The 15724-nt window shown below is 44.7% G+C and overlaps 2 protein-coding genes across 3 annotated transcripts; one reads left to right on the top strand and one right to left on the bottom strand.

The window, feature by feature from the left end:
* Window positions 1–7666: 7666 nt before the first annotated feature.
* Window positions 7667–11259, top strand: atp5f1b (ATP synthase F1 subunit beta). Its single transcript, XM_056431161.1, has 10 exons — window positions 7667–7818; window positions 8431–8607; window positions 8688–8862; window positions 9282–9403; window positions 9496–9680; window positions 9766–9924; window positions 10025–10147; window positions 10231–10443; window positions 10530–10731; window positions 10819–11259. Exons 1-10 carry the CDS (start codon window positions 7710–7712, stop codon window positions 10917–10919), a joined length of 1566 nt encoding a protein of 521 aa, XP_056287136.1. The 5' UTR covers window positions 7667–7709; the 3' UTR covers window positions 10920–11259.
* Window positions 11260–11595: 336 nt separating this feature from the next.
* On the bottom strand, window positions 11596–14114 carry LOC130204422 (retinol dehydrogenase 7-like). Of its 2 annotated transcripts, XM_056431152.1 has the most exons (5): window positions 14009–14114; window positions 13097–13411; window positions 12646–12904; window positions 12403–12566; window positions 11596–12328 (listed from the first exon to the last, which is right to left on the bottom strand). In XM_056431152.1, exons 2-5 carry the CDS (start codon window positions 13407–13409, stop codon window positions 12105–12107), a joined length of 960 nt encoding a protein of 319 aa, XP_056287127.1. In that variant the 5' UTR covers window positions 13410–13411; window positions 14009–14114; the 3' UTR covers window positions 11596–12104. The 2 variants fall into 2 exon arrangements, with proteins under 2 accessions (XP_056287127.1, XP_056287126.1); XM_056431151.1 differs by lacking the exon at window positions 14009–14114 and having other exon boundaries at window positions 13097–14002.
* Window positions 14115–15724: the final 1610 nt, after the last annotated feature.

Below are 15724 nucleotides of genomic sequence, written 5' to 3'. Positions count from 1 at the left end.
TATATAGATAGGTAGGTAGATGGATAGATAGGTAGGTAGGTAGATATGTAAAAAGATAGATATGTAGATAGATAGATAGGTTTATAATATAATATACACTTTTATTAATCCCCAAGGGGAAATTTAGTTCTCTGCATTTAATCCATCCTTAGTTATTAAGGAGCAGTGGGCTGCAGTGATGCGCCCGGGAAAAAAGGTTGGTAGGTAGATAGATATGTAGATATGTAAAAACATAGATATGTAGATAGATAGGTAGATAGATATATATGTAGATGTGTAAAAAGATAGATATGTAGATAGATAGGTAGGCAGGCAGATAGATAAATCGGTAGGTAGATATGTAAAAAGATAGATATGTAGATATGTAAAAAGATAGATATGTAAAAAGATAGATATGTAGATATGTAAAAAGATAGATATGTAGATATGTAAAAAGATAGATATGTAGATAGATAGATAAATCGGTAGGTAGATATAGATAGATATGTAGGAAGGTAGATAAATAGGTAGGTAGATATGTAGATAGATAGATATGTAGATAGGTAGGTAGGTGGATGGATGATAGAAGGATAGATTTGTTTGCATCACCAGATGTAACCACTACATGGTGAAAGGCTCCGTGTAGAGCCAGTGTTTCAATGTGTCCGTTCTGCTGCTGTAGACACAGGTGCATATTAAAGATGATCGATAGTTCCATCAAGCTGAGAGGTGCGTGATGATCCTCTGTTCATCACGACAAGCTACCTTTTAACCTCACACGTAATAATGTAAGCCACTGTTGATGTAGAAACTTCTATTGTAGCTGCTTTAAAGTAGGTATTGTCCACACGTTTTGTAACTGTGCCTCCAGAGGCCTCGCCCTCCTTCTAATCCAGAGAGATGAGATGTTTGGACAGGTGATTTATACCTTAAGGCAACACAGCTTGCAGGAGCAGCGTTCCGTGATTCATCCGAGATAACAGCCGCAGCAGTTGTTAGTCTTTCGCTCAGCAGGATTCACTGTAAACACACGTTTCCAGAAGCCAGAGCAGAGTAAACCCCATTTACTGCTAAATAGCCTCCATGTTTCATTCTCTTCTGACAGGACAGCAGTTTGTCTCTTGGTCTAGTCAGATCTTCACATCTCCCTTCATCAAAATGGGTGCGATCCACCCAATATGCATGTCCGGTGCATCCTCTCCACCTCAAGCCTACGCTCAAACATTCACATTCTGTGGCTGGTCTCCTGTCTGGCGGGTCTCTTCAAAGCCGTACGTGAAAGGTTAGAAGTTCTCCAGCATCAGTCTGGTTTTTATTGAAAGCCGGTGTCCTTTTCAGCACCAAAGGGAAGTCTCGTAACTCCCTGAACGTTTTACGATTCCTCCACAGTCCCGGATCAGAGGAGTCTCAGCGTCCACAGAGACGGTCTGCAGCCATAACAGCTGCGAGGTGGAATCACATACCTCTGCAGCGGGGGATGACGGCATGTGTGTGTGTGTGTGTGTGTGTGTTTTGCCTGCTGTATTACGAAAAGAAGGAAAGGTGAGCTGCCACTCAAGAATGCAAGAGATGGACCTCTTCAAATCTGGACCCCCCCCCCCCCCCGCCCCCTCCCCACCTGTCTTCCGTGTGGAGAGCTAATTAAGCAACGTGAGGGGTTTGTGGGGAATTGTCACATTAACATCGCGTCTGTTTCGGAGTTATCCTGCAGTGAGAACGAGGAGGAGGCTGTCGCCGCTGTCCGACCTCAAGAGTTCTAACGCGATACATGGCACAACTGGGACACGGCAGAGCGCTGGATTTGAATAGGAATACGGCATTTCATATTCAAATGGGGGGGGGGAAAACACAGAATATATACAAAAAATGTTCTGACAATCTTTTTTTAATTTTTAAAGCATTCTGTTTGAGTTATCGTCTCAATGTTGTGATTCCTCTCACAGCGGGGATGCTCGAATAACGAGCGTGATGGTTCTAAAAGCAGAGCCGTCTCCACGGCGTCTCTAAACCAGGCAATTAGGGTGACATTCACTCAGCGTGTCTGGGAGTATATTTGCATTCAATGCCTCCTTATTTAATTGTATATAGCAGGTAGTTTCCTCGGGAAAAGAAGGTGTGCCGTAAACAAAGAGGACAAACGGAGCGAGAGGAAGGATTTTGTTTTTATGACACTGCGTAAGCTCTTTGATATCCGCTGCCCCTCCAGGTGTGTTTCCTGGGACATTTGGTTAACCGCTGTTTTTACAAGATAATGCATGTTCCTTCAACATGCTGTATAGTTACAGCATCCGTGGAGTTTGATTTCCATAGCGTGCGAAACGCAGATAAATTATGTCCCGACAAGTTCTCACACCGGCGTGAGCGGACCGAGGAAAAGATGGAAATAATCCTCAGTGTCGCCGTCATGGCCGACCAGAGGAATGTGTTCCTGGTGGCTGAACAACGTTCAGATGCAGTTGTGTATGTTGTGAGTTTGCATGGTTACTGACAGGCCCGGGTGGATTACTAACGGGGCCTACGGGGCACAGGCCCAGGGGCCCAAAGTGTCAGGGCCTCCCTTGGCCTTCACTTTCAGAATGTCACTCAAAGGAACCGGCTAAGAGACATAAAGAGATTAAAAACCATCAGTAAAGAGAAAGAGATGTAAACCGGCTACAAAGAAATGAGGTTGAATTAAATAACTATAAAGAGACTTAAAAACACCTACGAAGAGACACAAAATGACCACAAAGAGACACACAGACACAAAATGACCACAAAGAGACACACATACCTACAAATAGACACAAAATGACCACAGACACACATACCTACACAGACACAAAATGACCACAAAGAGACACACATACCTCCACATAGACACAAAATGACCACAAAGAGACATAAATACCTACAAAGAGACACAAAATGACCACAAAGAGACATAAATACCTACAAATAGACACAAAATGACTACAAAGAGACACAAAATGACCACAAAGAGACACAAATAGACACAAAATGACTACAAAGAGACACAAATACCTACAAATAGACACAAAATGACCACAAAGAGACACAAATACCTACAAATAGACAAAATGACCACAAAGAGATACAAAGGAACCGGCAAAGAGTCAAAAAAATATTAAACCACTAGAAAGAGACAGTAAAGACGACAAAGAAATGCAAAACAGCTACAAAGAAATCTGTTAAAAAAGACCAATAAGGTTACATTAAATAACTACAAAGAGACTCAAAATGACCACAAAGAGACATGAAAACCAAGCAAAGAGCTAAACAACGATACAGCCTGTGTGTCTCGGCCCCATGGGAGGTGGTGGTTTGCTCTGCATGTCTGTGCCCAGGGGCCCGTCGTCTCATACTCCACCCATGCTCAGTTTCATGTCTACAGCTGACGCTGATGGGATTTTTTAATCCTTTTTCTTTCAGGTTTTTGGCCGTGAACCAAAGTTTTGGATGAAGGTAAATGTTGATCTGATGATTGCTCCGGATGAAAGGTCGAGGAACCACCCAAAAGTTATTGCAATCCCTGAATGTGTGCACAAGGTGTTATGAGAATGCATCAAATACGTCACAAACGTCAACTTTATGGTGGCGCGACGGGAAAAAGAGAAAATCACGGGGATCAGCGAAGGCGACGGAGGTTCACCATCTGTTTCCCATCGAACATCACGAGTGCACTCTGGCCTCCTCTTGAGGAGGACATAGAGCCCGTCGTCCAGCATGCCCCCGGTCTGGAGAGGGGTGCTGTGAGGAGGTTATTGCTGTGGTTCTGAATGCAGGGCCGGTTTGCACATATGGCTCCGTAATGTGGGTCATCAGACGTCCTCTGCAGCCTTGGAACATGTCCATCCAGGATCCATTCCCACATCCCAATCCCTCCAAACACGGAGGAGGGATGACATGGAACCTGCACTTGAAGAATGATATCAACGCTCCGAAGTGGGGAAAAAAATACATTTTTTTTTTAAACTTTCGGAGTATATTTCCGTGCACGTGCCCGTGATGATCCGACAACACGGAGCACAAACGCCCGGCAACGCAAACAGTCTCACTCCTCTCTCAACACACTCCACTTTGGGGCATGCCGAGGATTGTGAAGTCAAACACGTGCTTTGTTTTCACGGACAAATACAGACGAGTCGAGATGCAGCCGTGCCTGCAGAGTCCCACGTGGTGAGACGGAGTTCTAACCAGTGACGTGCGGTTCATGGTTGGTGAGGCACTGACTCCTTTAGTGTCAGATTTACAAATATATAAACCCAAAAGGGGCTTATTCAATTGGCTACTGGTTATTTCATGTCTCATCAGCATTCTCCACACAACACACACGCACACGGTACATATTACAGATACTTAAAGGTAGGCTAAGTAAGAAAAAGTTTGAAGCAAACCTTTTAGCTCCGGCGTTGGTCTACCTGTGTTAATCACGTCCACTTTTGTCTGAAAGTCCAGTTTTGATACATTTTTAAGCTTAGATATATAATCCTCTTCCATGTTGGCGGTCTGACGTAGCAAAATACAACAACAAACGGACTTGACTCGCCTGGCGCCTGAGCGTAGAAGAAGCAGCAACAAGTACCCGTTGGCTCACTAGCGCCCCCTGCAGGGCGGCAGAGTATTATCTGCCTCACCATGCGCCTTTTCACTGTGGCTTTATTTCACATCAGCATTCAGCAAACTAAATATGTCACTTACAAACATTAAGCTGTCATGGTAAAAGAACTTAGACAGACTGCGGAAAATCATGGCAAATAAACAGATCTGCAAACATTATATTGGCGACATGCAGAGATACGGCAATCCGCACGGGCCAATTGCATGTCTCAACACAGTTTGTGAAGGATTGCGCAATCAGAGGTGAGGCTCGACTCGTCGCTGCCTCAACTCTCGTTTCATCCTGTATCTGAACAGGAAATAGGCAAATTCAGCGATTTTGACTATAAAATGGACAAATACTCATATATATTTGATGTTATCATTTTTATTTATTTTTACTGCCTCCCCTGACCGCACGTCCCTGGTTCTAACCCTGTTACAGTGCGTGAGTCTGAAAACACAATCACAGAGAGGTGAACTCTTTTTAACTCAACACACCTCTGATGGGATGAGTCCAGGTATTATTCTACCAGAGGGCTGTTTGTTCACAATCTGTGTGGACTAGTCACAGCTTGTACACGACGTGTTTAACAGAGGCCAAAACAAGGAGAGGACCCCCCCCCACACACACACACAATCACACACCCACACACAGACAGACACACACACACCCTGCAAATTCTGTCTCCTTTAATACAGCAGCACCCTCTAGTGTAGAAATAGTGGACTCTTACATTTTCTTTTAGTTAGAATTAGTTAGATATCAAGATATATATAAATATGTTATTATATATATATATATATATATATATAAATATATATAATAACATATTTATACAAATATATATATTTATAGATATATATATATATAATCAAATATTTAAATATATAATATATATAAATATATATCTATATTTATATAATATATATAAATATATATATTTATAGAAAGATAGATATTTATAGAAATATATATATTTATACATATACATACATGTTTCTACCAGTACAAACGGTTAAATGTATTGATATCTTAAAATCTAACTAAAAGTAAATGTAAACTATAAAACTCAGTATCTTTAATATTCTACTATATTATGTATACATTATGACATGTTGGACACAGAGCATGTGAGCATTGAAAGCCCAGAGAAGAGTCCACTATTTATATATAGAGAGACAGAGAATATAATATATCACGTTTGGTTTCTTAATTTGTTTTAATGTTTCCCAGCTGTGAAAAGTTCCTCCCTTTCCTCTCTGCATTGCATTGTGGGACACTCAACAGCACACTCAATGGGGCCGTCACATGGCCACGAGAAGGGCCCTGCTGCTTCCTTTCTGTGTTTCTGCATACCAGACTGAGGCTCCAGAGTTCATGGCAGAATTGGAGTCGTACAAAACTCGGTGGTCCCGCTCCGCAAATGTAAAAAAGCTGAGACTCGACTGCCGACCGTTCTCCTCCAGCACACTGGGATGTACACTGGAGCATAAGCAATATGTACTTCCCACTGGGAATGTGGGAGTGTCTCACAGCTTTTCCAAACGTGTCCCTCTCTTTTTATAGTTTCAGGTCGATCCTCTGACTGAAATGTAACATAATAACTGAAGTACTGTGAAGTACAATGAAGAGGTACAGAGGTACATTGTTCTGCTTCCACAATTCAGAGCAAATAATGTACTTTTAAATCCACCACATGTATTTAATACATCTACGTTGCCAATTCAGACTGATTATGAAAACTATAATCAACACAAGATGTCTTATCATAAATTAACAGAAGATAAAAGGGACATGTAAAAGGTACCAAGACGTACATAAAGTAATTAAACGTTGCTTCTTTACCAGCAGCAACATAAAAGTCCTCACAGTAGGGACTCTGATACTCTTGTGTACTTTTACTTAAGTACATGTTTTGACTAAGAATAAGAATAAGCAAGCAGTAGTGGAACATTTACTTCATCCCTTTACTTGAGTATTTCCAGTTTCTGTTACTTGACACTTCTACTCTAATTCATCAGGAAATGTCGTAACTTTTTATTCCACAACATACATGTGCCTTTGCAGATACATTTATTTTACATGTCCCCGCTGTGGGACTAACGAAGGATTATCTTTACTTGTAAATTAAACTGGATCTGTAGAATGAATGCTTCCACATATTTGAAGTTCAACTTTTGCTGATGATACTTCTGTACCTCTTAGGTCAAACTGTATTGAAGGCAGGAGTATTATACAGTGTGGTTTTACTCATTTGACCACTGTAAACAAGTATTGCCACAGACTGAAATGGATATTTCTTATGCCGTTCATCAACAGCACTTTTTTTGTTTTTTCCCCCCCAACAAAAATCAATAAATGTATGTATTGTACAATCCATAATTGGCCTTCATTGCCCTTCCAAAATACACCAAACTTTGGATATTGGTTGCGGCTTTCCTCACGTTCATGTTCACACGTCCTTCTCTTAGAGAGCATTATTGGTTCCGTTAAAAACACTATGTTACAAGTCCAGACATAAGACAAAAAACACTTGTTGAGTCAATTCAAACATTTAAATCCCTGAACGACCATCTCCACAAGCTGTATAGTCAGTGCTGATACGATGTAAGTGTACACACCATTGACATGGTGAGGTCAACTGACACATCATGTTGAGATGAAACAGTACAGACAATAATAATATCAAGATAAAGATCTATAAACACAGTCGTCCAGTTTTCAGTGTAAACGTGGAACCGACAGAGGACATGTTTGTTATTTCTCTGGGCACCAGTGTCTGTATGGGACTCCAGACAAGAACAACCAAAAAACTGTCAGGCGTGCAGCAGAACACTTAACACTTAAAACTTTTAACCCTGTATAAATGGGATAACGATTCCAAAAATAATTAGAGGTAAAAATGAGCAAAAATGAAACGTGTATTCTATCTAACTTGTAGTCTGGACTGTCATTCAGCAGTCACTGTCAAATAGTCCAGTCCTGGAGGGCAGAATGTCAGCTGGCCGCGCTGACCATCTGCGCATGCTCAGTTTAGCCCCTGACGTTGCACGCACGCGCAGTTCGTCTCATCGGCCATTCAGTATAAAGCCGCAAGTCGCACCGTCTCTTTCCACCTTCAGCCATTATGACAATGTTAGGAGCTGTGGGACGCTGCTGCACCGGGGTACTGCAGGCTCTCAAGCCTGGGGCCCAGCCTCTGAAGGCCCTCATTGGATCCCCAGCCGTCCTTTCACGTAAGTCCTGCAAGATGAGCGAAATCGTAGGAAGAGAAACGGCTCGTCCCCGAGGCTGTCAGAGAAGGGCAGGGGCTCTGCTAACGTTAGCTGCCGCTAGCCACAAGCTAGCAGGCCTTCGATGTTCACTTGTGTAATTTAACATCTGCTGGAGTGACTGAACCCGTTTACGCCGCCACACGTGTGCATATGTGCTCTTATTGACTGATGTCACGTGTCAAAAAACAACTCTGCGCTGTGTTCCTCGCGCTAGCAGCAATGACCTTTGTGTAGTGACATGAGGCGCTGCGAGTCTGTGCTAAGCTAGCTTTTAGTTTAGTTGCTGAAATGACTCGTCGCGCGTGCATACTAATGAGTACCGTATGCGCACTTAATGACGTCACTGCTCATTTCAGTATCCTCTTTTTAAACGCCAATTCGTCGTTTGGCCGACAGCTCTCGCGTGACATTGAGGACATGCAGAGTCCTCCCTCTTCACGCGTTTCGCTAAAGACACTCGAGTCTCCCTGATCTCTCCGCGGTGCGTTCAGGGGCCTCCCCGAGCTTCGCATCGCAAGGTCACGGCAGTAGCACCTCCTGAATGCTAACCGCGTACGCGCGTTACTCTTCCAGGCCGGGACTATGTCGCACCTGCCGCCGCCGCCACCACCGTGACGCCCGGACGCATCGTGGCCGTCATCGGTGCCGTGGTCGACGTCCAGTTCGACGACGACCTTCCTCCCATCCTCAACGCCCTGGAAGTCGCAGGCCGCCCGACCAGGCTCGTCCTGGAGGTGGCTCAGCATCTCGGTGAGCATCTGATCGGCGTGTAACCGTTGGTCCGCTGCACCTTTATGAAGGAAATCAGTACATTTTGAATCTGTGTTTAGGGGAGAGCACAGTGCGTACCATTGCTATGGATGGTACTGAGGGTCTGGTCCGTGGACAGAAGGTTGTGGACACCGGCGCCCCCATCAGAATCCCAGTGGGTCCCGAGACTCTGGGCAGGATTATGAATGTCATCGGAGAGCCCATCGACGAGAGAGGTCCCATCAACACCAAGCAGTGAGTCCACCTTGACCATAACGATGCGTTGTTATGATAACAGGGTTCGTATGGTCATGGAAAACCTGGAAAAGTCATGGAGTTTTAAAATGGTCATTTTCTGGCCTGAAACTCATGGAAAAAACTTAAATCATAAAAGTTTCAAAGTCGTGGAAATGTGTTATCACATGTTCATTTACGCAGAGTTTGAAATAATTAATACGTTTTTTTAAAGAAAGACGCTCAAAATATAAGCCGGCGTACTCTCTCAATACGCAACATTTTCTAAATTGTTCATGTTTATTCCGAGATTTCAGTTTGGTCATGGAAATTTGGTTTAAAGTCCTGGAAATCCATTGGTCAAAATGTGTAACAACCCTGTGATAAAGTCTTCATGAGGATGAAGTTGCTGTTTTTTTTACATTACTTTTTCTCCACAGCACTGCACCGATCCACGCCGAGGCCCCCGAGTTCACCGACATGAGCGTGGACCAGGAGATCCTGGTGACTGGCATCAAGGTGGTGGACCTGTTGGCCCCCTACGTCAAGGGAGGAAAGATCGGTACGCGCTCTGCAGACGGGAAGACGGTGGCGTGACCGTTTGGATCCTCTTGTTAATATCTCGACGTTAACCGTCGTTCCTCGCGCCCACAGGGCTGTTCGGCGGTGCCGGTGTGGGCAAGACGGTGTTGATCATGGAGCTGATCAACAACGTGGCCAAGGCCCACGGTGGTTACTCCGTGTTTGCCGGCGTGGGAGAGCGTACCCGCGAGGGAAACGACTTGTACCATGAAATGATCGAGTCCGGCGTCATCAACCTGAAGGACAACACCTCCAAGGTGAGGGATTCAAGCGCGAAACATTTTAACATTTCTTTTTTGTGCCACGTCGTGGTAGCGAACGCTCACCTGTTCTCCCTGCTAGGTGGCGCTGGTGTACGGCCAGATGAACGAGCCCCCCGGCGCCCGCGCCAGAGTGGCTCTGACTGGCCTGAGTGTGGCCGAGTACTTCCGTGACCAGGAGGGTCAGAATGTGCTGCTCTTCATCGACAACATCTTCCGCTTCACGCAGGCCGGCTCCGAGGTCGGTGAAACGTTGTGTGCTTAGAAAGTAAAGTTAATCGCGTTGTAACTTTTGATTTTTAAACATCGTGCACGCCTGACAAAGTCCTCCTGCTCCCCAGGTGTCCGCCCTGCTGGGGCGTATCCCCTCTGCTGTGGGTTACCAGCCCACTCTGGCCACCGACATGGGTACCATGCAGGAGAGGATCACCACCACTAAGAAGGGCTCCATCACATCCGTGCAGGTACTGGTTCGCCCACTTGTTGAGCACTTGTGAAAAAACCCATGATTTGATGCCATTTAAATGTTTCCTCTTCTCTCCTCCAGGCCATCTATGTGCCCGCTGACGATCTGACTGACCCCGCCCCAGCCACCACCTTTGCTCACTTGGACGCCACCACCGTGTTGTCCCGCGCCATCGCTGAGCTGGGCATCTACCCCGCCGTCGACCCCCTGGACTCCACGTCCCGTATTATGGACCCCAACATCGTGGGCATAGAGCACTATGAAATCGCCCGTGGTGTGCAGAAAATCCTTCAGGTTTGTGACTTGATGTTTTTAAATCTGTATGCTAATACATTTTTTTTTTTCTGTGTGACTCTAACAAGTTGACTTTGCCCCTGTAGGACTACAAATCCCTGCAGGATATTATTGCCATTCTGGGTATGGATGAGTTGTCTGAGGAGGACAAACTGACGGTGGCCCGCGCCCGCAAGATCCAGCGATTCCTGTCCCAGCCCTTCCAGGTGGCCGAGGTCTTCACCGGCCACCTGGGAAAGATGGTTCCCCTCAAGGAGACCATCAAGGGCTTCCAGGGCATCCTCAACGGTGAGTGATGTCACGTGGACTTGATATTCATCACTTCGCCGACTATTTTCGTCGTACTTATATTTTCTTCAACCGATTTCTCTGCAGGCGAGTACGACAGTCTGCCCGAGCAGGCCTTCTACATGGTCGGCGCCATCGAGGAAGTGGTTGAGAAGGCCGCGAGGCTGGCTGAGGAGCACTCGATGTAACCGTTAAGGGGAGGAGTCACAACAAAAGAGGGGTTCTGCGGTTAGGAGCACTTGGTTTGTAAAACATGTCAAAATGCAAAATATACTTGTCTCGTTATCCTGAAAGAAAGTTCTATTTAATGTTTCCAATGGAAGAGGGAATAAAACGCTGTCTTTACACAAAACCACTGGTCAGCTGTATAATTCTCAAGCTCTTAATAGTTGTTTAGAATGTTGTTCATGAAGGATTTAATGAAATGCTGTTTTTTAGTCTGACCACCTGGTGGCGGTGTTGAGTCATGTTGAACGTTCTGAATTGTGTTGCAGCTTTTCCCCAACTGAAATAAAACTGGACAAACGACTGGATGGTTGTTTCAACTTTAGAGGGAAAACTGGAGCTTATATTGTACCATAAATATAGCTTTGACATTACTTATTTACCTGATTTTATTCTTAGCCAAAGCAATTTTATAATCGGTAGTAAAAACTTGCAACAATCTAGATTTCTGAAACTAGGTATTTAGTTTTCTCTGGCTATCAGACGATGTGCAAGGCGTGCATTACCTGTTAGGGATCAGCAGGTTTTCTAGGCCAGAGGTCTCTGGCTCCATCTGAGGAACAATACTGTTTAACTGCAGGATAAAATGTAACTTATACCCCTTGTTTTTTAAGGTCAGCCAAAAAACGACACCAGTAATTACAGCAAGGCTTGTTTATTTCTACAGGAAGAATTGATAAGCGTCTTGCTGCACAATAGTTTCTTGGTGTGGAATGTGACCGCCCACAATCTCCTTAAGGCACTTATCCATCCAGTGGAAACAATCCGTCCCGTGTCTGCTGCTCTCGCAAAAATCAAATCTGTATATAATCGACAGGGAAGTTATAATGCAGCGTCATCTACTCGCAGCAATGTTTTTGTAAATCACCATCTGCAATATTTTAAGCAACTTCCTGCTCAACTGCTTTGTAAGCAAGTCTAAATGTGGCTGCTCCTCCCTGACCCTCCCATATCGATTTGAACCTGCTATCTGCCTGTAGATAAGGTGGCCTTGAATATGTCCACTGTGTTAAGAAAAAAGAACGTTTACAGACACACGAGTATACTTTGTCCGTGGCGCTGTGCAGCAATAGCTACACAAACATGTATAGGAACAAATCTTTGATCAGGAATATATGGGCATCATTATATTGCCTTACGTGCACAGTTCATTGTCCCGGTTGGGCAATAGGAATGGCTTGTTTGGACATGATGTAGTCGATGACGCAGGTGGGCATGTAGGACAGCGGCAGCCAGAACAGCTTGGCGTCCCAGCCCGGCGAGTAGCGGGTGCGCGGCCGGACGGCGGAGATGGCGTGCTCCATGCAGCTGACCACCTTCATCAGATCCCCGTCGCTCATCTTGGCGACTTTGTTGCATATTAGATTTAAAGCTGCGAGGGAAAAACGAGCAGAGTGAGTAAATAAACCGGCACGCGCATGTCGAAAAGCAACGACCCCGACGTACACTTCTGTAGATACTCGCTCCCGTAGGCGTCCTTCAGGTCCTGGGGCAGTCGCCCCCACAGCGTCCTCACGTTGTTGCTCAGGATCGTGGTGTCGGTGACATTGGTTTTGAAGAAGCCCGGCTCGATGCAGAGGACTTTGACCCCGAACGGCTTCATATTCAACCTGAAAGAAACCTTTCGCGTCGTTATCAAAAGAATCTCCGCGGCGTCACGGTAAACGATCGAGCCGGTTAATGTTTCACCTGAGGCTGTCGTTGAAGGCCTCCACGCCGTACTTGGAGACGGTGTACGGCCCCCCCGTCGGGCTGATCCTCCCGAACACGCTGGCCACGTTGACCACCCGGCCCCTCGCCTTCTTGATCAGCGGCAGGACGCTCAGCGTCACCGCGATCACGCCGAGGAGGTTGACCTCCAGCATGGACTTGTAGTCGTCGATGTTCAGCCAATCGCAGGGCGCCGTGGGGACGGACACGCCGGCGTTGTTCACCACGGCCCACAGGCCTAGGGGGGGATGCACACGGGGGACTTTCAGTCCGCTGAATCACTTTTAATTCGACTAAATTGGATCAAGTCCCTTCAGGAGCGGCGTTGCACCTCAAGAGGGCAGAAAAATGCACGATTCATCCTCTGGGGACCACGAACGCATGCACACAATCCCTCAGTCGGGGCTCTATTTCTCTCCGCTCCACTCACCGCTCTGCCCCACTCTCTCCTTGATCGTCGCCGTGGTTTTGGCCACGCTGTCCTTGGAGCGCACGTCGAGGTGCGTCGTGGTCAGCTTGCGGGAGCACGACTTCCTCAGGTCCTCTTCTCCCTTCTCGGTGAAGCACGCGGCGATCACCCTGAAGCCCTTCTCGTCCAGGTGGCGTGCCAGGAGGTTGCCGAAGCCGCTGTCGCAGCCCGTGATGTACACGTACTTATCGCCCTTGTCGGGCACATGGGGCCACTCCTTGAACCAGCGGTACAGGTAGTAGACCCCCACCAGCGCCAGGAGATACAGGAACATGGCTGGAAAGGCGGCACATGTTCTCAAGTACAACACTTTGGTTTAGAGGTCCTTGTAAATCATACTTTAACCAATCATATAATAGCTTCAAATATACAATAAAATACTCATTGGTGAATTATTATCAATGATCCAGTAATAACACACATACAAATATAACACTGCAAATGCAGCATTTAGTCTTTTATAGAAGCACATTTTGTGTACTTTTACACTCATGTAACTTTAACATTTGAAGTATAAACTTATCTAGTCACCAGAGGTGAACTCTGTACACACTGAAACTGGGACTCTTGCCATCGGTCAATTAGAACAGGGACTTCGGAATAAATAAATATATATATAATAAAAGTGGATGAAGCAATAGTTGCTCAACACAATTTGATTACTTTAAAAGACAAGATAAGTTAAATGTCTCGTAGTTTTAATTAACGTCCTTATTGTTGCTTCACCGACGCCACAACGATACCGTGAGGTTTATTAGCTGAGTTCGGAGAACATATATATATATATATGGATATACATAAATGCGTTAATTAAAACTCCTCGTCTTCACGTAAACAGCGTCCACGAGGCGTTCAAGGAACCCGGACCCCTACCTGTTGCGTCGAAAGCTTTCCTGGACTTCCCGCCGCTGGCTGGCTAATGTAGTCCAGCTGTGATGCGCGCGCAACCTGGTGGGCAACGCAGCCGACCAATGGGAGAGCGGCGGCACCTCCCTCGTCGCCGTGGCAACAGGGTCCGTGTACGCTCTTGTTCGTCGGTTTGTTGAATGAACCGTACAGGACGATGCCGCCATCTATCGGCGAGAACAAGTAATTGCCAGAGATTCGTGGTGACGCGGATTGATACACGGAAAGAAAATAGGGAATACTAATTAAACAAGGAGTTCCGGTTGCTCACCTGCCGGGTGGAGAAGTGCTGCTCTGTAGCGGATGAACAATGGAGAGCACCGCGGCCGGTCGACGCTCTGTTTGCCATCTAAAGTCCAAGCAGGCGCAGGGGGCAGAGTCCGTGGTTATTAATTTAAAGACTAAGCGAGAGTCTTTTTTTCTTCTTTTTTTGTTCATGGCCTGAAAGTAGAATTTTATGAATCGCTCATTTAGATCCAATTCAATTCAGTTTAAATTGTATAGCCCAATATCACAAATTACAAATTTGCCTCAGAGAGCACATACGACATCCCTGACCTTTGACCTCGCATCGGATCAGGAACGACTCCCAAGAAATAGAAAAAAAACCTTTTACATGGAAAAATGGAAGAAACCTCCAGGAGAGCAACAGAGGAGGATCCCTCTCCTGGATAGAATATATGTCATGTGTCCAGAATGAATCATTACAGAGCTACAACACATTCATTGAATATGACAGAAAGGATTAATAATTATTAGTCGGCATGGACCACGATCCAGACCTCCACCATCCATGAAACAGGAAGAGAGAGAGAGGGGGGGTCAGTAGAGCCATGGCAGGGGGCACATAGATAGATATATGCTTACGTGGCCTATTTAATTATTTATTTCACCTGTATAATAATATACACAAAACGAAGTATTTAAGTACCTCAGGTGTGTAAGTACGGTGTCACTGTTTGAGACGACAGGTTGTGTGCAGGACTCATTGTATGATAAATACTTAGTGTCTCTAAAGCTCAATATTCAGATGTTTTATGGTTTTAAAACACAACTCGGCCTTCAGCTGCTTGACCTCCAGCAGAGCTGATGTCAGAGGGGAAAGCAGCTGACTCCTCCCTCCCCTCATTATGTGGGAGAGCAGTTCACAGCATTTATCCATTCTAGGTACACTGAGTACTTGTGAACCTTTGCAGTTTGGAGTTTGGTCTTGGAGGTCCAGAGTCCAAAGGACGGAGGACAGTATTTCTGACTTGATGACGTCACCACATCAGCTGTTCGTGCTCATGAGTTTACTCCTTATTCACTATACATTTTTTTTTAGAATAAAAAAATAAAATATGACAACCCTGCTTTTTTCAATATCCTTTAAATGTAATTATTTTAATTTTGATTGTGTATTTATATATATATTTATAAACACACAATTAAAAATAAAATAGTCATACACATATAAGTGTGTATATATTGTGTAGAAATACATATATATATATATTGTGTTTATAAATATATAGTTTATACATATCTATACATACTTGTATATATATGTATATATTATGTTTATAAATGTATATAACTATTTATAGTTATATATATATATTGTGTTTATAAATATAGTTTATTTATATATATGTATATATATTATAAATATATGTTATATATAATTCATACATTTGTATATAT

Source organism: Pseudoliparis swirei, chromosome 14 (assembly GCF_029220125.1).
Source record: "Pseudoliparis swirei isolate HS2019 ecotype Mariana Trench chromosome 14, NWPU_hadal_v1, whole genome shotgun sequence".
Lineage (NCBI taxonomy): Eukaryota > Metazoa > Chordata > Actinopteri > Perciformes > Liparidae > Pseudoliparis > Pseudoliparis swirei.
The sequence above is the reverse complement of the archived record's forward strand: the minus strand, read 5'-3'. Positions and strand labels throughout refer to the sequence as shown.

Coding starts and splice junctions, on each gene's coding strand:
- LOC130204422 (XM_056431152.1), bottom strand. CDS start 13,409: ATGTTCCTGTATCTCCTGGCGCTGGTGGGGGTCTACTACCTGTACCGC. Junction 12,905..13,096: donor GGAGAGAGTGGGGCAGAGCG/GTGAGTGGAGCG, acceptor ATCCCCCCCTAG/GCCTGTGGGCCGTGGTGAAC. Junction 12,567..12,645: donor GCCTTCAACGACAGCCTCAG/GTGAAACATTAA, acceptor GGTTTCTTTCAG/GTTGAATATGAAGCCGTTCG.
- atp5f1b (XM_056431161.1), top strand. CDS start 7,710: ATGACAATGTTAGGAGCTGTGGGACGCTGCTGCACCGGGGTACTGCAG. Junction 8,608..8,687: donor GGAGGTGGCTCAGCATCTCG/GTGAGCATCTGA, acceptor ATCTGTGTTTAG/GGGAGAGCACAGTGCGTACC. Junction 9,681..9,765: donor TGAAGGACAACACCTCCAAG/GTGAGGGATTCA, acceptor TCTCCCTGCTAG/GTGGCGCTGGTGTACGGCCA.